This window comes from Oryzias latipes, chromosome 16 (genome assembly GCF_053564925.1).
Source record: "Oryzias latipes strain Hd-rR chromosome 16, Olatipes_Hd-rR_3.1".
NCBI classification, from domain to species: Eukaryota; Metazoa; Chordata; class Actinopteri; order Beloniformes; family Adrianichthyidae; genus Oryzias; species Oryzias latipes.
In genome coordinates, this window is record NC_136252.1 from 24,537,202 (window position 1) to 24,556,790 (window position 19,589).

A 19,589-nucleotide genomic window follows, 5' to 3' on the forward strand; every position below is an offset into this window, starting at 1 on the left:
AATGGCTCTTGCAGGGATGAATGCTTAAAAAAAGGTATATACAGTATTAGAAATGCAAGTAAAGACTTTTGGTTTTTTGGAACCCCTTCAGTGGTCGTTAGTCTCTCTGGGGTCCATAAGCACAAAATACATAGATTTTACACTTTCACAACAACCTAGAATAATTTCTGCAGAGGCTCAGGTGGTTGAGCAGGTCATCCAATGATCGAAGGGTTGGTGGTTCGATCCCCAGTCACATGTTGTGTCCTTGGGCAAAACACTGCCTCCAGTGTGGCTCCACTGGTGTATGAATGACACGGTGATGGTCAGAGGGGCCATAGGCACGAACTGGCACCAACCCCTCTGTCATCACCATGTATGAATGAGGAGCGAATGATTAATGGACGCATTGTAAACACTTTAACCGTCTGGAAAAGCGCAGATAAATCAAATCCATTTTTACTATTACTGTCATTTCACAAAATTATCAAACTAATTACTCATATTTACATTAAAAACTTTCCACCTAAAAAGATGTCACGCAGCTGGAGCTGAAACTTCTCCCCCAAGAAGGCGTACAGGATGGGATTGAGGCTGCAATGGATGTATCCGAAAGACTGGGTCACTTTGAGTGCTTTACTCAGTGCTGCATTACTTTGACAGGTGTTATTTTGATTTCTGCGATGAATTGTTTCAACAAACAGGCTGATGTTAAAGGGGGTCCAGCAGACGAAGAAAACCGCCACAACAGCCATTATGACTTTACAAGCTCTCTGCTTTTGGAGATTTTGGTTCCCAGAGCGTAGCCTGTGGAAGATGCTGGCGTAGCAGAAGATCAGGACAACTGAGGGAATCAAAAAACCTACTGTGTGAAAGATTGATCGAGATGTCACAATCCATTCATCCATGTCTTGAATTGTATAGTTGCGAAAACACTGTTGTCTTCCCTGTCTATCTTGCGCAACATCCAAAAAGATCCAATCAGGAATGGAGAGAAGCAAAGAGAAAAGCCACACCACCAAACAGCTGACATGAACAACCCAGGGCTTTCTGCGAGAGTACATCTGGGTAGCATGGACAAGTGAGAAGTAACGGTCCAGACTAATGCAGACCAGGAGAAAGATCCCACTGTAGAAGTTGACCTGAGAGCACAGAAGGAAACAAAGTCAGCAGAAGTAAACAACTTAGAACATTTTCTTCATGCCCAAACCAGAGCTTGAATCCTACCGTATAAAGACTTCCAGCCATTTTGCAGGTTAGAAGACCAAATTTCCATTCATCAGCATACTGGACAGCCCAGAGGGGCAGGGTCACCATCAGCAGGATATCTGCAATTCCCAGGTGAAGGATGAAGATGTCTGCCACACTCCAAGTCCTCCACCTCCTGAGGAGAACGCCAACCAGGAGTCCATTTCCCGGGATTCCCACAGCAAATGTCAGTGAGAGAACAATGGGCATGAACAGCGCCTCAAACTTCCAAACTTCATTCAGGTCACAATTGTAACCCCCCTCACAACAGTCATCTTGGTAATAGGAATAGTTTTCCCACGGGTACTCAGACGTGTACTCTTCGAAGGCGTCATGCCACCAATAAGCTCCCTCTGAAGAATCATTACCATCTTCCATGATGTCCAGCTGTGTAAAAAATAAATAAGAAAAAGGGAGGTTAACACGTTCGCTTTGGTTTAACAGTTAACCTGCTGTTAAGCAGCAAGAAAGTTTTTAAAAGCAAAGCCATTTTTCTCTATGTAGCTAAATATAAACAACTGTCAGGTGTTTTAAAAGAAATATTTAAGATTCTAAGAATTATTTCAAATCTTAAGGCATATATTGCCTTGAAAAAGACATACTAAAATAAAAACATCTGGGACCATGACTGACTTCAAATTGACTTACATTGACTTAGAATTAAAAACTTAATGCTTGTGAGGAAAAAGAGTTCTGTCAGTTTATGAAAAGAATTATGAAAAGCCTTTTATTTTACTTCTGACAAAAATTAAGGAAGAGAAAGTAATGCGCGTGCTTCAGAGGAAGTTCTTTTTAGTCATGTAGCTATTAACATTTCGTCTTTTAAAATTATTTTGTAAAATATAAAAAACATTTTTTTAAGAATTTTTTTAAAAATTGAAAGAATCATTTTAACTTAAAAAAAAACTTCTGACAGAAAGAACTGAGGAATTCAGAATCTTCTTTGCTTTTTTACTTTAAAGATGTTTGGAGAACTGCCAAAAGCGTAAATATTTTTAAGTTTGACTTATAATAATGTATTTAATCACAGTCAAAGGATTCCATTTGGAAAAAATAAATTTATTAGCCAAAGAGTCTATGAATATAATTTCCTTTCAAATGTAAAGTATGTAATTTATAATGATTTATCTCTTATCTTGCAAAATAATAAAATAAAATCCACAAAATCTTTTTTTTTTGTTGCAGAATACAATTTTGGTATTTTGTTATGATAAAGACAAATGTAAAATAATTACCTTGCTGGAGTTTGTCTCTGTTGATATTCACAAAGCTTCAGGTTAGTAATGATCTCTATAACCCAGTGGTTCAGATGAAAGCAGTAGAGCAGGGCGCCACAACACAAAGAAAGAAACTCCTCATCTGATCTTCAACTAATGTGAGGCTGCTGTCACATCCTCTTTTTGTAGATCATACTTTGAACATGAACGTTTATTTTCAGTTTCAGATAATAAAGACATTACATCAAACTGAGGAACCTTAATTTTACTTTCTATTTGAACTACTTTATATTCTTACCTTGTGCTCTTTGGCAACCTCTAGTGTATTTCAGTAAATTTTTACTGCACTGTCAACACTAAATCTACTGAACTAGTCAAGTTTCTTTTATAATCTTTTAATTTTTGCTGCTCTTAACATTCCTATTTCACTTTTTTTTGTTCTACTCACATTGCAAACAGAGTTTGAGCTACTTTTGCACTCAACAGATCGGCATAGATGATCACATGATCAGGCAGATTGGAGGGCAAAGTGTCTTTTATTAGGAACTCTGTTATTGTATAAATTTTTTTCAGTTTTTCATCTGAGGAAGGCTTCAAGTCATTTCCAGAGCTTTATAATAAAAAAAATGCAAATTGTGTCTTTGCTATCAGTGAAGAAACTCTTTTTTTGGTCTTATAACTCATTTGGATGACTTGCTGTGGACCAACAAGGCTGCATGCACTTCTCTGGCTGATCGTTTTTGCCCCCCTTCCTTTTCCTGGCTGGATATTTTTAATTTCTAACGATCAAAGGCAGTAATTCCTGTGAGTTTTCAACTACAAACGGGTTTGTCTACAATAATATCTCAGTCCTCTGAACTTAGAGGTTTTTTTCAGGAATTACTCATATTTCAACAGCTTTACTAGGCTGCACGGTGATAGTGGTTAGCACTTTTACCTTGCAGTGGTTTGAATCCCTGCTTGGTCCTTTTTTTTGTAGGGTTTATATGTTCTCTTTGTGGGGGTTTTCTGGGCACTCCAGCTTCCTCCCACAGTCCAAAAATAGGCATTGTAGGTCAATTGGTTACTTTAAATGGTCCCCAAGTGTAAACGTGAGTGTGTGTGATTGTGTGGGCCTGTGATGGATCACCTATCTGGTTGTACCCCACCTTCGCCCAACAGTCGCTGAGATAGGCTCCAGCAACCCCATGACCCTGAAAGGAATTGAATGGATATTGGAAAATTAAAAAATTTCTTCTAACGTGTAAAAATACTTTGTCATTCATAACATCAAATGTATCTGTGACGGTGTGGCACCGTCAGATGGTGGTGGGATCCACACTGTTATGTATTTTATGTTTAAACATGTCTTGCTGGACAGTGTAATGGCCCGTACACACCGGGACGAATTTCGCGCGCGATTTTCGCCGACGTTTAAGGACTGTTACCTGTGATGGTTCCCAGAAGATAATGAAGAGCAACGCCCAATGGGAGGGGCTTATCATTTAAAAGGGAGCATCACAGGAAGAAAAAGGAGAGAGACAGAGGTGTCATGTGCTGGTGTGCCCCGCGTGGAGCAATTGTGGTGCTCATTGTTCTTGAATAAATGAAAGAGCGCTCTCACCTTGGCTCCTCTGCTTTATTTCCCGGAGGGACCCACGACAGTATCAAAATGGAGCAGAACCTGTTACTTGTCCAGCATATTTTCTATGTCACAAATATGCTCTTTTCCAAATGCATTTGATCATCTGCTCCTGACTCAACCATTTGAATGAAGAAGAAATACTTCATTGGTTTTAGCCTAATTTTCTTCATATATGACCTCCATCATCAGAAATTCATCATAAGAACATTTAAAAAACACAATTTGGGCCTTGGTATAAATAAATATATTTGTCATTCATAACATTAATCCTTTATTTATTTATTGGTTTTAAACAAGCAAGTTTATTATTTTAATATTTGTGTTAAAGGAAACATTCGAATAGGACAGAAAAATCTTGTCCTTGTCACACGTTTCTACATATTGTGTCATCATTGGTGTTTTGCGGGTGAAAGATGTTGTTTTGGTAAAGCAGCTGGCTCAAATCCTGTTTATGTGAAGTTTTAAGTGTCTCTTCAAACTGAGCTGTCATTTCCTTCCTCATATTTAGTTTTTGCATTCAGTGAAGAAGACAAGCAGCTAAGAATTCAACAAAAAGTGAGGTGAACAGTCAAGTCAAGCACACACTGCTGCATACTCAGATTACATTTGTTGGACATATTTGTCATCCAGCTCTTAATTCCATTCATTGTACTACCTTTACCTGCCAGATTAGCCCCAGAGCTGTGTAAACACGTAGAACATGTGGTTTTAAATGTGAAAATGTTATAAGAATTAATAATTTTATGTTATTTATAAGAAATAATGTACTTTTCTTTTTTATTGTTGTTGTTGCATTTCCTCTGTTAAAGTAGTTTTTGTGTATAAAATTGGGATAGAATTGCACCTATAGCTTTAATATGTACCTATATTTATATTTGTTTACAGACTCATTTTACACTGTAGGTGTCATGGTTTGACAGTTCCCTGTTCCTCTGTCTCCCTCTTCTGGCTTCTGCTGATGTTTTCCCTCTTTTATCTTCACAGGTGTTCAGGATGATGGCAGGGCATTCAGACAAACCGATAAGTCATCACCACTCCTGTACTTGAGACCGGCTTCTACAGCATCACCCTGCCAGTACTGAACCCACCTTTGGGGTTTGTCGATCTGTGCTTAGGTTTTGATTGCTTGTTTTTCTTTCACACTGGAACAACCACCTGCTTATCCTAACCCATCCACTGGAAAACTGGTAGTCTGCTCTGGCCCTGCACCCTGGAAATTCCTCTGCCAATTTGAACCTCAAGCTTCAATAAACTACTGTATATTGTAACATCAGGGGCCTGTTTCAGAAATGAGGTTCAACCAACTCTGAGGTTAAACTTGAACTCTGAGTTGGTCTATCAAGAGATTAACAACTCTGAGTTTTCTGTTTCAGAGCAGCTGATCGGAGTTAGGTCAATCAACTCTGAGTGGACTGATTCGGAGTTAAGCCTGCGCACCGCGACTATAAGAAGCCATTATCAATGGAGCGCAGATATTACGAGTCACCATGGCAACTGTGGAAAAAAAGAGGTCTGCATATTTTTCGCCAGCTGAACTTGACGTGCTGCTGCAGAGTTACAGTGAATATGAGCACATATTCCGGAAGAAAAGCAACACCGCTGCATCTGCAAAACAGAGACAGTTAGCGTGGGAAAACATAGCTGCTCAAGTTAATGCGTAAGTTTGCATTTAAATCATTGTTATAAAATATTGGCTGTAATAACTTTTTAAATTGCGTAAGGTGTGAAATAAAAAATGGCGATATTTAGGTGTACCTTTGAAGTGTTATTCCAGGTGTAATTGCATGAAATGCTGCATAGTGTACAGAACCAATCTGGGGGAAAATGCATTTAACGTCGGTAATGTTTAGAGGACTTTTTTGTTAACCTTCTACGGTGGCCCTGAAGTGCAAAGCATTCAACAAATCACTCGATACAAAAACATTTTTAAGATCACAGCAACAATTTAAAAAGCGTATTACATTTTAGAAAACAAAACAAAATTTCAGAAACCAAAACATAAAAAAGAAAAAAAAGAAAAAAAGATTTCAGAAAACAAAATTAATTTCCAGGAAAAAAAAGAAATTTTACAAAATGAAAACATTTCAGAAAAAAAATTAATTTCCAGAAAACAAAATGAAATAAAAAAAATGAAAACATTTCAGAAAAACAAAATGAAATATTAAAAAATGAAAAACATTTCAGAAAAAAAATGAAATATTAAAAAATGAAAAACATTTCAGAACACAGAATGAATTTCCAGAAAACAAAACGAAATCTTCAAAAATGAAAAACATTTCCAAACCGGAAGAAGCAGGTACTATGGGACAACGCTGATTGGATGATGATGTTTGTCAATCATTTGAACTGAAAAGTATTTTAAATGAAGCGACGACGGGTTTTATCGTCCAAACAACAATGTACCATGATAATTCCCGTATTTCCCATTTACATATTAAATCAAAAATGCAGCAAACAGATAATGAAGGTTTAAATTATTTTTTGAATATTTCGTCTGAAGCAGAACGGTCACCCGGAAGTAGTTTGTGTGGATGACGTCCGTTCTGCAGGTAAACAAAGAAAGGGACGGTAAAACGTTAACATAAACTTTAATCTTTGAATATTTAGCGGATGTGATGACAGAACGCACCCAGAAATATCAACACCAACCAGGTTTACAAATGTTTCAAAATGTCGTGAGAGGATTCTGTCTAAAGCAGCAGCTGCGAAGAAACGTGTGTTAAAGACGGCGCACATCAGGAAATGCAGTCCCGCCATCCACAGATAAGGTATGGAGGCACATTTGTTTGATCTAATAAATGTAGCGTTAAACGTGATTTCTAGGTGGGTGTTTACAGACAGATCCAAGATCCTTCAGTCATACGTTAATGACAGGTTACCTCATCAGCTGGAGAGGGGGGGGGTCACGTGGGCAGGATTCTCAGACAGGTGTACCAGCAGCATAAATCAGCAAAGCTGTCAGGTAAACTGCAGCAGTTTGTGTCTCAGAATAACATTTATGAATGCTTCTTATTCACACTATTAAGATCTGTGACTTTAGAGTGTGTCAGTGCACAGAAACATGACAGTAAATGACTGGATGTGCACATCATCAGACACGTCCAGGTGTGTAACTAAAGGTGGCAAAGTCTGTAGTGTAAAATAAATCTTTAAAAAAAAACGTTTTAGTCTTTCAGGCAGAGGAGGAATACCAAATTGTTTTAGAATGTATTTTTTATAAGACTGAAATAATGTATTTTATTCTGAGTTTGGTGTTTTGACCCCTCCCTAATGAATTTCTGGTTTAACCCATTTTCTCCTCATTTTGATGAACTCAACTTTTTCCTGAATGAAAGATGAACGGTAGCCGATGTTTTTCTGTCAGGGATTTTTAATTTATTAATTTATTTCTGTCAGGGATTTCAATGGAGCTGGAGTCCAGTGCAGAGGAAGCTGCAAGCATGTACGAGCAGGAACTGGGGTCCCCTTACCTGTGCATCTTCCTCTGGATGTGATGCTGAGCAGCAATGTGGACAAACCTTCCCTGACATGACTCTTTTTGATATAGTTGTTAAGCACAAACAGACTTTTCCCAGATGCATTTTTTCCTCTAATAAATGTGACTGACAGGTACGCTGAGTAAATGCTGATTGTAAGCGCAACATTTGATTAACTGCATGAAGAAGCCCTTAAAGGAAAATCCACAACTGTTTCTTTGTTTCTGTTATTGAATAAAGTATTCATGTTAAGTTTTTAATAAATATACTGCATTGCTATGAAACAAATTTGTTTATTTTCATATCCATTATTACAATCCTCACATCAGCATTCAGTTTTTTCATTGACAAAAAAACATTTCTAAACAACAGCTTTGAAAATCAAACATCATCTTTGTTAATAAAGCTTTAAAACCTAAAATGGTAAACACGGGAAAAACTCCTAAATGAAGCAAGCCTAATATGAACATTTTAAACTGGAGTTTTGCTTAAAGGAACATTAAGTTGTTTGGAGTTGTACAAGTGTTTGATGCGATTCCTCAGATGTGATTTCCAGATCATCAGCCCGACACTAAAGCCAGGAATTGTGCTTCGTTTTTCACTCCCCACTGCATCATTTACAACTAATCAGGCTTATGCAGCAGGTTAAAGACTTTTTTTTAAAGGACCTGCAATTTAAAAAAAAAAATTAGATATTAAGGTTAAATAATATTTATTGATTACATTTCACATAAATCATGGTGACTTGCCTGTACACTGCACAATGATATGAATGACTTTAGTCTTTTTGAATTCCCATGTAGAGCTGCCATCTGTTCTTCTGCAGCACAAACCTTTCTGGAACTTCGCTTTGAGTAACTTCACCTGCAGAAATATCACATGTTAATTCAATTAAGTATTTTATAAACTTTAAAGTTCATTTTTAAGTTTCAGTATATGTGTATATGCACGGTTCAAAAATATACAATGCACTTAAATATTATTTCCCATAAGAACTTGTTTACTGATTTCAGTCTTAAAGTCGATTTTTAGCAACACTGATGCCATATAATTACTGTAATTACTGTATAAATCACAGAATCAGGCTGGCTCGGAGCTTTTTCTCTCATGTTGTCACCGAAAACGGGAACGGCTATCATGTGAAGACGGTTCGTCTCCATCGGGTTCTTTTTGCGCATGCGCAAGATAAAAAGAAATTATCTTTTCAAAGCAGCACTTTAACATCCTAAAATTAACATCCTTAGAGACATGTGACTGACAAAAGAAAAGATCACAGAATTGATTCTTACCTAAAGATGATTGACAGCGTGAACCTCGCAGCCGTAGACATTAGCGCACAGCGTTCAAAGTAAAAGTGCTCACAAACTACTTCCGGGTGACCGTGTGTCAGGCGAAATGTTAAAAAAATAATTTTAAAGTTCATTAACAGTTTGCTGCATTTTTTATTTGATTTGATTTTTTATATGAAATACGTGGATTATTATAGTACATTGTTGTTTGGACGATAAAACCCGTCATCGCTTCATTTAAAATACTTTTCAGTTCAAATGATTGACAAAAATCATCATCCAATCAGCGTTGTCCCATAGTACCTGCCTCTTCCGGTTTGGAAATGTTTTTCATTTTTGAAGATTTCGTTTTGTTTTCTGGAAATTCATTCTGTGTTCTGAAATGTTTTTCATTTTTTAATATTTCATTTTTTTTCTGAAATGTTTTTCATTTTTTAATATTTCATTTTTTTTCTGGAATTTTTTTTTTCTGAAATGTTTTTCATTTTTTAATATTTAATTTTTTTTCTGGATTTTTTTTTTTCTGAAATGTTTTCATTTTTTAAATTTTTTTTTTTTTTTCCTGGAAATTAATTTTGTTTTCTGAAATGGTTTTTTTTTTTGTCATTTTTGTTTTTCAAGTTTTGGTTTCTGAAATTTTGTTTTGTTTTCTAAAATGTAATGCTGCTTTTTAATTTTTTTTTTTTTTTTTTAATTGTTGTTGTGATCTTAAAAATGTTTTTGTATCGAGTGATTTGTTGAATGCTTTGCACTTCAGGGCCACCGTAACCTTCCCCTCTTGCAAACGTTGGTCAGTTTAATATTAATACATGTAACTTTGTTTTTAAAAGTGAGCTTATGTCTACCCTTGTATTGATCAAGTGGTATAAGTTTATATGGGATTAAGAAAGTAAGCAGTGCTAGCAAATTGTGTTTCCAAAAAGTAATTGTTACATTAATCTAATTCAATGTCCCTGATTTCATTTTCATGTAGATGCAATCCTGCAGGAATTAAAAGAACATGGCAGCAGCTAAAAATGAAGTATAAAAACATAATTCAATCAGGTCAAATATGAGCATGTCATGGATGTAGGCTTTGTTGACAATATTTGACATATGAAACATCTACATAGCAATACCTAATGTTGTTTTCATTGTATATATGTAATTGACTGCAACGAAAAACGGTAACACTAAAACAAAAACATGTGGGGAAATGACAAAAAATCGAGTCTAGGTATCAAAATCCTCGCACGACGTAAATGTAATTCTCTACGAATTAATGCAGCCTCCTCGTCTATTGGGTCCTCCAAAAAAGGACAAGCCATTCTTGTCACTTGTCTCTGTGTGATTGACATTTGGACAATGAAGGTTAAAGCGAAAAACACCGCTTCGTCTTTAAAAAGGGGAGGGGACCGGCAGAAACCTTGAGTTTAGAGAATAAAACCTGCTCCCGACCAGGTTAGGTTCACAGCGTAAGTAACCATGGACATTGACTCCGAGTATAAGTTACCTCTCTTTCAGAAACGGGTTTGACTTACTCTGCTTTCTCTGGTTTAACAAACCTCCCATTCTGAAACGGAAAACCCAGGGTTTCCCTGATTTCAGGGTTAACGCACTCAGAGTTTACACTTAACCTCCTTTCTGAAACAGGCCCCAGCACCACAACATCTTCTGTTTTCCTCTGACCGTGACCGTGGTAGATGGCTCTTCCAGCTTGAAAGGAACATTGGGAAAACAACCCGACATGTCGGCCCCTCAAGCAAGTTTTTCCATCCATTAATTTTTCTAAATGCGCTATATCCCTTTTGGGGCAACAAGGTTGCTTGAGCATGTCCTGGCTACTGTTGGAAAAAGACAGGGTACCCCCAGGACAGGTCACTAGACTGTTGCAGGGCACACAATCACACACTCACACCTGGGGACACTTTAGAGTAACCAATTATCCTATGAAGCATGCTGTTGGACCAGGGGAGGAAACTGGAGTTGAACAAGAGAAAATGTTTTCCATTGAATAGTCGTACCTCCTTTAGTCTTTGTGCAAACAAGCCATGATATAATATAGAAACAGCACACAATGGGTTTTTAAAACACATTTATTCCACATTCCACACATTGGCTCTTGCAGGGATGAATGCTTAAAAAATATTTATATCAGAAATGTAAACAAAGACTTTTATTTGTTTTTTGGAACCACATAGCTTCCACAAAGTGGTCGCTAGTCTTTCCGGGGTCCAGAAGCATAAAAAAACATAGATTTTTGATTTCATCAAATTATCAAACTACTTCCTCATTTTTACCTTAAAATCTTTACACATCAAAAAAAGTTCAAAACAAATTAATTTTTTTTCCTCATCAAAATGTGCAATAATGATTACTTAAATGTTTTGATTACAATCAATACGCTATTGATTTTCTTTAATTGATCCGCAATGTGTAGCAATAATTACTGGTTTAATGTGATCATGTGTTCTAATAATAATTATTGATTATTACATAATGGTTACTGTTACTGTTTACTGAAATCATGTATGAATGTTTACTGAAGATAATCAACCATTAATAAGAACTGGATCGTGTAACTTGAAAAGAAAATTGTCTGATGAGAACCAGATTACAAAAACTGTAAAACTATAAAATGAATGAACTCAGTAGAGGTGGGCTTATATAAGCTCATTTCATCCCACTCCCTTTCAAGCAATTAATCAAGCTCTACATGACTTTAGTTAATGATCACTGTTTTTGATTAAGCATATGTGACTTAAGTGTCTTTTTTTGTTTCATTTTCTGTTTTTTTATCTATGCATTTCATAATTTCTGTAATGAGTTTGATAAATCTGTGTAAATTCATTATTGCTTTGACTACAATGCTTGAAATGAATCAAGACATCAAATCAAATCATAGCAACAACGCTTACCAGCATATCAACAACACATAAGTTGTTGTCACATGACCTGCAGCTGGCGCCGAAACTTCCCCCCCAAGAAGGCGTACAGGATGGGAATGAGGCTGCAGCGGATGTATACCAAAGACTGGGTCACTCGTATCGCTTTAACCAGTGGTGCTGCACTACTTTGACAGGTTTCATTTGGATTTCTGCTATAAATTGTGTCTATAAACAGGGTGATGTTAAAGGGTGTCAAGCAGACAAAGAAAACCGCCACAACAGCCATTATGACTTTACAAGCTCTCTGCTTTTGGAGATTTTGGTTCCCACAGCGCAGCCTGTGGAAGATGCTGGCGTAGCAGAAGATCAGGACAACTGAGGGAATCAAAAAACCTACTGTGTGAAAGATTGATCGAGATACCACAATCCAGTGGACCATGTCTTCAATACCATAGTTGCGAAAACACTGTTGTCTGTCCAGTTCATCTTGCGCAACATCCAAAAAGATCCAATCAGGAATGGAGAGAAGCAAGGAGAAAAGGCACACCACCAAACAGCTGACATGAACAACCCAGGGCTTTCTGCGAGAATACATCTGGGTATGGACAACTGAGAAGTAGCGGTCCAGACTAATGCAGACCAAGAGAAAGATCCCACTGTAGAAGTTGACCTGAGAGCACAGAAGGAAACAAAGTCAGCAGAAGTAAACAACTTAGAACATTTTCTTCATGCCCAAACCAGAGCTTGAATCCTACCGTATAAAGACTTCCAGCCATTTTGCAGATTGGAAGACCAAATTTCCATTCATCAGCATACTGGACAGTCCAGAGGGGCAGGGTCATCATCAGCAGGAAATCTGCAATACCCAGGTGAAGGATGAAGATGTCTGCCACACTCCAAGTCCTCCACCTCCTGAGGAGAACGCCAACCAGGAGTCCATTTCCCGGGATTCCCACAGCAAATGTCAGTGAGAGAACAATGGGCATGAACAGCGCCTCAAACTTCCTAACTTCATTCAGGTCACAAAAGTAACCCCCCTCACAACACTCATTGTGGTAAAGAGAATAGTTTTCCAACGGGTACTCAGACGTGTACTCTTCGAAGGCGTCATGCCACCAATAAGCTCCCTCTGAAGAATCATTACCATCTTCCATGACGTCCAGCTGTGTAAAAAAAAATAATAAAAAGAGAGGTTTACTGACCTGCTCTGATTATTTTAGGCCCTCAAAAGGGTGTCACAGGTGTAAAAGTCACAACAGGAAGAAAGTTTTTGAAAGCAAAGCCATTTTTCTCCATATGTAGCTAAATATAAACAACTGTTGTTGTTTCCCTTTTGGCTTTTCCCATCAGGGGTCGCCACAGCGAACGAGTCGCATGGTAAACTTGGCAATGTTTTACGCTGGTTGCCCTTCCTGACACAACCCTCTCAAAGCAACCGGGCTTGGGACTGGCACAGAAGGGAATAGGGAGCAGCCAGGAGTTGAACCCTGGTTTCACAGTTGGAAGGCGCTGCAAACCAGCACGAGCTAAACCGGCTCCTGCTATCCCGCTAAAGAGCTGGCTTAGCCCGCTAAATATAAACAACTGTCGGGTGTTTTAAAAGAAATATTTAAGATTCTGAGAATTAATTAAAATCTTAAGGCATCTATTGCCTTGAAAAAGACATACTAAAATAAAAACATCTGGCACCATGACTGACTTAAAATTGACTTAAACTGACTTAAAATTAAAAATTAAATGCTTGTGAGGAAAACGAGCCCTGTTAGTTTAAAAAAAGAAGTATGAAAAGCCTTTTATTTTACTTCTGAAAAAAATTAGGGAAGATAAATTAACGCACATGTTCCAGAGGAAGCTCTTTTTGTTCATTCAGCAATTTTTTTTGTCTTTTGAATTTTATTTTTCATTAAAAAAAACCATAACAATAAAAAAAATTGTAAAAGAATCAATTTAATTTAAAAGAACTTTTGACAGAACTTTCAGTATCAATTTCAGCATCTTCTGTGCTCTTTTACTTTGAAGATTTAGGTTTTACAGAACTACCCGAAGCATTCAAATGCTTTTAAAATAAAGTTAAAAACGTAATTTTGACAAGAATTGCTCCATCATTTTGCATAAAAGAGCTTCTGACAGACAGAATGTGGGATTTTAGCAACATCTTTGCGCTTTTACTTTGAAGATTTTTACAGAACTGCCAGAAGTGTAAATATCTTTAAGTCTCCCTTATAATATATTTTATCAAAGTTAAAGGAACCCATTTGGAAAAAACACATTTATTAACAGTCTATGAGTATAATTTTATTTCAACTTTAAAGTATCTTATTCTTAATGATGTATCTCTTATCATGCAAAAAAGAAGAAATAAAAGCCATAAAATCTTTTTTTGTTGCAGAATACAATTTTGATATTTTGTTACAATAAAGACAAATGTAAACGAATTACCTTACTGGAGTGAGTTGAAATTCACAAAGCTTCAGGTTAGTAATGATCTCTATAACCCAGTGGTTCAGATGAAAGCAGGAGGGTAGGGCGCCCACAACACAAAGAAAGAAACTCCTCATCTGGTCTTCAACTAATGTGTGCTGCTGTGAGACTTGTGATGTCACATCCTCTTTTTCTCAGTGGACAAGCAGATTGTTTTATGAGAAAAAAAGACACACAACTATAGATGTGCAGTCAAAAGTCTAAATACCTTCATTTAATCTTTTCACTACAAAAGCCCCTTCTGTGTGGAGTTTGCATGTTTTCCCCGTGCATGCTTGGTTTTGTGCGGGGACTCCAGCTTTCTCCCACCGTCCAAAAACATGCTTCATAAGAGAATTGGTCACACCAAATTATCCATAGGTGTGAATTTGATTGTGCATGGGTGTGCGATTGCGACAGACCGGCGACCTGTCTTCAGCCACGCCCACAAGTGGCCGGGATAGGCTCCAGCAGCCCCGTAACCACAAAAGGGAACCAATGGTTTAGAAGATAAATAAATGAGTGAATGTGCTTTGTACATGGAATATAAAGAGACACATAATAGCACTTACAAAGAACTTTTTAATGAGGCTAATTTATAACAGTGTGTAGAGTGATGTAACAACTACCATAAAACCGAACCATAATGTTACAGCATTAGACTGAATTGTGGGAAAAGTGAACGACTGCATCCCTACTGCATACCAGTATGTTTACGTTAATAGTGTCAGACACTTCTGCTAAATTTAAGGATTTGGAATGTATTGTTTTATAATATTACACCAGGCTTGGTATAAGCCAACTGAAATGTCATTGCTACATGCTTATTTGCAAATTAAAAAAAAAAGTCATGAATTTTTAATTTTTTGTTGTTTTGTAATACAAATATTGACTTGGAACAAACTCGTAACCCAAAAATCAAGGTTTGTACCGAATCAAGGGGAAGGGGAGTATTTGCAGCATGAGTCAAAACCCATTGTATCTGTAAGATAGATAGATACTCCTTGTTCCTCTCCTTCTAGGGGCCAGATGGTGTAGTGGTAGGGCGGTTGACCTCTGATTAGAAGACTATGGGTTGGATTCCCGCCTTGCCCGCCCATGTGTGTTGCAAAACACTGAACCCCACCTTGCCTCTGGTGGAAGGTTGGCGGCAGTGTTTGACAGTCACCAGTGTGTTAACGTGTGAATGGGTCTGCAACTGTAAATCGTTTTGGGGCTTCTAAGAAGGTGGAAAAGCGCTATATAAGTATACGCCATTTACCATTTTTACCATTTGTTGCATCAGAGCTTTATAGCAGTTCAGATCAACTGCTTTAATTTCTTTAATTTCTCATGACCTGAACTCTTGTTTGACATGCCTGTATTTCATTTTGACAGAGCCTCAGTTAAGCAGAAATAACTAGTATTGTAATCTAACCCAAAATGTGATGTCAGCGATGTTGACATCAGGTCTTAAGAGGTTAAATAAGAAATAGCAGTGGAGAAGAGGCAGGGAATGTCCTTTATGCTCAAGTTGACTGATGCAGATTCACAATATTGCTGTGACTGAAACTTTCTGCTGTGCCTCTGCTTTTGACTACTTTGTTTCAGTTTCCTGTAAGAAAGATTTGGATGATTTCCACAGAAACCTCAGAATGTGGGCCCCTATTTGTAATATTAATTTACAAACAATATCCAAATAACAAAATGAAGAAAAATGGGTTCCATTAGAAACTATTGATTTTTTATATAATGATCTCTGTCTTTAATGTTTTTACTGATTACAGTCAGTCAAGCACTTCAAACAAATTCTTTTTTTTATTCATTTATATTCACAAATGTTAAAAGGAAACAACATATTAAAGGAAATTTCAAACCCATCCATCCATTTTCCAAACTGGTTGTGTCTGTTTCATGTTCACAGGGAAACTTGAGAGGAGGTTTTAAAAATAAATCATGTATAAAATCCATCAGTCACAGTGTTTAGATAAAAAAAACAGCTTATTAAAATTCTCATCTTCCTACAAAAATTAGTTAATCTCACATCACATTTCTTAACAATTTTTATCTTTTAAATGTTGTACTATGTATATTTCATATTTAACAAGAAGTGACCACATCATTCTATATTTCTGTCTTTTAACAGTTTGAAAGCATATATCAATAGTTTTTGAACCAACTTAATACAAATGTTGACATTTGAGGTCTTGTTTCACACTAAAATAATAATGCACCAAGATAAAATGATCATGTAAAACATTCAAGGAGAACAATGATTATAATCATAACTGTAAAGACAAATCTGTGCACATACACCTTTGATATCCTTGCTATTGTCTGGAAATAATCAAGATGTTGGAATACATATTTGAAAACCTTATTTAGCAATACATCCTTAATACCAATCACATACACAAAGGAAAAGCTGTCATATGCTTTTTTTTGTTTACAAGGCTTCTTGAAGAAATTCTTCAAGGTAACTGCCAAGGAACGGTTTTATGGTTTAAACGCCACCACATAAATCAGTTATTATTTTTTCAATTTTTGCTAAAAGTTAATTCGTTTTGCTCCCACGGATCTCAGAAATGCACAGTTTCACATAGAACAGGATGTCAGTTATTCAGTAAAGCTGCCAAAGCCACAAACGCCTTCTACACAGTTTACAAGTTAAAAAACAAAAATATTTTAGCAACTTTATGTACATTTGTGCTAGAAAGCAAAAGAGTAGTACTAAAGAGCTTAAACAGATGTAAAACTGCACAAAGTTCAGTATACAAGCAAATATTCACTTTTAATACCTATTAACTTCACGCACAAGAATGCAAACTGAGAACATTGCGTGCAGATTAAAAAACATCCTCCTGCTGGAACCAAAGTTGTTTTAAATCTATCATCCTTTCACAATAGATATTTTATCCAGTTGTTGCAGGTTTGCTCTATAACTGAAATGCTCACTGCAAAAGGAAATGTATGTGAAGGAAGTGCATGTGCTGTCTCTGCCTTCCTGTCAGTTTGAAGCTTGATTTGCTGAAGTCTCTGTCTTTCTTAGATTGCAATGGAGTTGGAAGTGTCTGCTGACTCAGACCACATGGTAGTTCTCCTGCTGCTGATAGAGTGGAGTTTTGTGCGCATCTTCACCTTGCAGCCCAGAGATCTAAAGATGTCCTGCAGCTGGCGACGAAACTTCACCCCCAAGAAGGCGTACAGGATGGGATTGAGGCTGCAATGGATGTATCCAAAAGACTGGGTCACTTTGAGTGCTTTACTCAGTGCTGCATTACTTTGACAGGTGTTATTTTGATTTCTGCGATGAATTGTTTCAACAAACAGGCTGATGTTAAAGGGGGTCCAGCAGACAAAGAAAACCGCCACAACAGCCATTATGACTTTACAAGCTCTCTGCTTTTGGAGATTTTGGTTCCCAGAGCGCAGCCTGTGGAAGATGCTGGCGTAGCAGAAGATCAGGACAACTGAGGGAATCAAAAAACCTACTGTGTGAAAGATTGATCGAGATGTCACAATCCAGTCATCCATGTCTTGAAGACTATAGTTACGAAAACACTGTTGTCTTTCCAGTCTATCTTGCACAACATCCAAAAAGATCCAATCAGGAATGGAGAGAAGCAAAGAGAAAAGCCACACCACCAAACAGCTGACATGAACAACCCAGGGCTTTCTGCGAGAGTACATCTGGGTAGCATGGACAACTGAGAAGTAGCGGTCCAGACTAATGCAGGCCAAGAGAAAGATCCCACTGTAGAAGTTGACCTGCGATCACAGAAGGAAACAAAGTCAGTAGAAGTAAACAACTTAGAACATTTCTTTATGCCCAAACCAGAGCTTGAATCCTACCGTATAAAGACTTCCAGCCATTTTGCAGGTTAGAAGACCAAATTTCCATTCATCAGCATACTGGGCAGCCCAGAGGGGCAGGGTCATCATCAGCAGGAAATCTGCAATACCCAGGTGAAGGATGAAGATGTCTGCCACACTCCAAGTCCTCTTTCTCCCGAAGAGAATGCTAACCAGGAGACCATTTCCCGGGATTCCCACAGCAAATGTCAGCGAGCAAACAATGGGCATGAACAGCGCTTCAAATTTCCAAACTTCATTCAGGTCACAAATGTCACCCCCCTCACAACAGTTGTCTTGGTAATGGGAATAGTTTTCCCACGGGTACTCCGAAGTGTATTCTTTGAAGGCGTCTTGCCACCAATAATCTCCCTCTGAAGAATCATTACCATCTTCCATGATGTCCAGCTGTGTAAAAAAATAACAAAAAGAAAAAGGGAGTTTTACTGACCTGCTCTGATTATTTTAGGCTTAAAATTGTGTCACAGGTGTAAAAGTCACAACAGGAAGAAAGTTTTTGAAAGCACGCCATTTTTCTTTATGTGTAGCTAAAAATAAACAAATCTGGGGTTTGTTTTAAAAGAAATTCTCATGTTTCTAAAAAAAATATTTACAATCTAAAGGCATCTGTTGCCTTTAAAAAGACATACTAAAATAAAAATATCTGGCACCAAGACTGACTTAAAATTGACTTAAACTGCCTTAAAATTACACATCACACGCTTGTGAAGAAAATGAGCCCTGTCAGTTTATATAAGGAATTATGAAAAGCCTTTTTTTTTACTTCTGACAAAATTTAGGGAAGAGAAAGTACTGCACATGTCACACCGGAAGTTCTTTTTAGTCATGCAGCTATTTGTTTGTCTTTTTAGAAATTAATATTAAATTTTGAAAAGAATTATTCCATCATTTTGCCTAAAAGAGCTTCTGACAGACATAATGTGGGATTTCAGCATCATCTTTGCACTTTTACTTTATAGATTTAAGTTTTTTACAGAACTTCCGGAAGCCTAAACATTTTAAGTCTCTCTTATAATATTGTATTTTATCAAAGTTAAAGGAGCCCATGTGGAAAAAATTTATTTATTTACCAATCAGTCTATGAATATAATTCCATTTCAATTTTAAAGTATCCATTTTATAATGATTTATCTCTTATGCAAAAAAAAGCCATAAAACTTTTTTTTTTGCAGAATACAATTTTGATATATTGTTACAATAAAGACAAATGTAAAATAATTACCTTGCTGGAGTTTGTCTGAATTGAAAGTCACAGAGCTTCAGGTTACTAATGATCTCTATAACCCAGTGGTTCAGATGAAAGCAGGAGGGTAGGGCGCCACAACACAAAGAAACTCGTCAAGTGATCTTCAACTAATGTGTGCTGCTGTGACATTTGTCATGTCACATCCTCTCTGGTTTTTTCAGGGACAAGGAGATTGCTTTGTGTAAAAAAAAAAAAAAAAAAGGAAATGACACACCTACCTGTGGAGTCAAAAGTTTAAATCTCTTTATATCCAAATTATCAAATAGAATGGAATAAAAAGAGACACAAAATAGCACTTCAAAAATCTTTTTAATGAGGGAAAATTGAAAAT

At 37.0% G+C, this 19,589-nt stretch overlaps 1 protein-coding gene and 2 long non-coding RNA genes across 7 annotated transcripts; 1 reads left to right on the plus strand and 2 right to left on the minus strand.

The window, feature by feature from the left end:
- Positions 1-346: 346 nt before the first annotated feature.
- Positions 347-19,375, minus strand: cxcr3.1 (chemokine (C-X-C motif) receptor 3, tandem duplicate 1). 5 transcript variants are annotated; one of them, XM_078933579.1, is made up of 3 exons: positions 19,235-19,332; positions 1,207-1,614; positions 347-1,121 (listed from the first exon to the last, which is right to left on the minus strand). In XM_078933579.1, the coding sequence occupies exons 2-3, from the start codon at positions 1,603-1,605 to the stop codon at positions 486-488; spliced, it is 1,035 nt and encodes a 344-aa protein (XP_078789705.1). In that variant the 5' UTR covers positions 1,606-1,614; positions 19,235-19,332; the 3' UTR covers positions 347-485. The 5 variants fall into 5 exon arrangements, with proteins under 5 accessions (XP_078789705.1, XP_011483890.2, XP_023820121.1 ...); XM_011485588.4 differs by lacking the exon at positions 19,235-19,332 and adding an exon at positions 2,463-2,605; XM_023964353.2 differs by lacking the exons at positions 347-1,121; positions 1,207-1,614 and adding exons at positions 10,893-12,370; positions 12,456-12,863 and having other exon boundaries at positions 19,235-19,366.
- Positions 4,571-17,328, plus strand: LOC144984595 (uncharacterized). The gene is made up of 3 exons (XR_013648393.1): positions 4,571-4,628; positions 5,053-5,163; positions 17,189-17,328. It is a non-coding gene; the product is annotated as an uncharacterized LOC144984595 (long non-coding RNA).
- Positions 8,075-8,965, minus strand: LOC144984592 (uncharacterized). The gene is made up of 3 exons (XR_013648390.1): positions 8,834-8,965; positions 8,294-8,408; positions 8,075-8,212 (listed from the first exon to the last, which is right to left on the minus strand). It is a non-coding gene; the product is annotated as an uncharacterized LOC144984592 (long non-coding RNA).
- Positions 19,376-19,589: the final 214 nt, after the last annotated feature.

What these genes read in the sequence shown, in the direction of transcription:
- cxcr3.1 (XM_023964352.2), bottom strand. Translation starts at nt 18,390, where the DNA reads ATGGAAGATGGTAATGATTCTTCAGAGGGAGATTATTGGTGGCAAGAC. An exon ending in TGGCTGGAAGTCTTTATACG is followed by an intron (nt 17,908 to 17,991) that starts GTAGGATTCAAG and finishes CTGTGATCGCAG; the next exon opens with GTCAACTTCTACAGTGGGAT.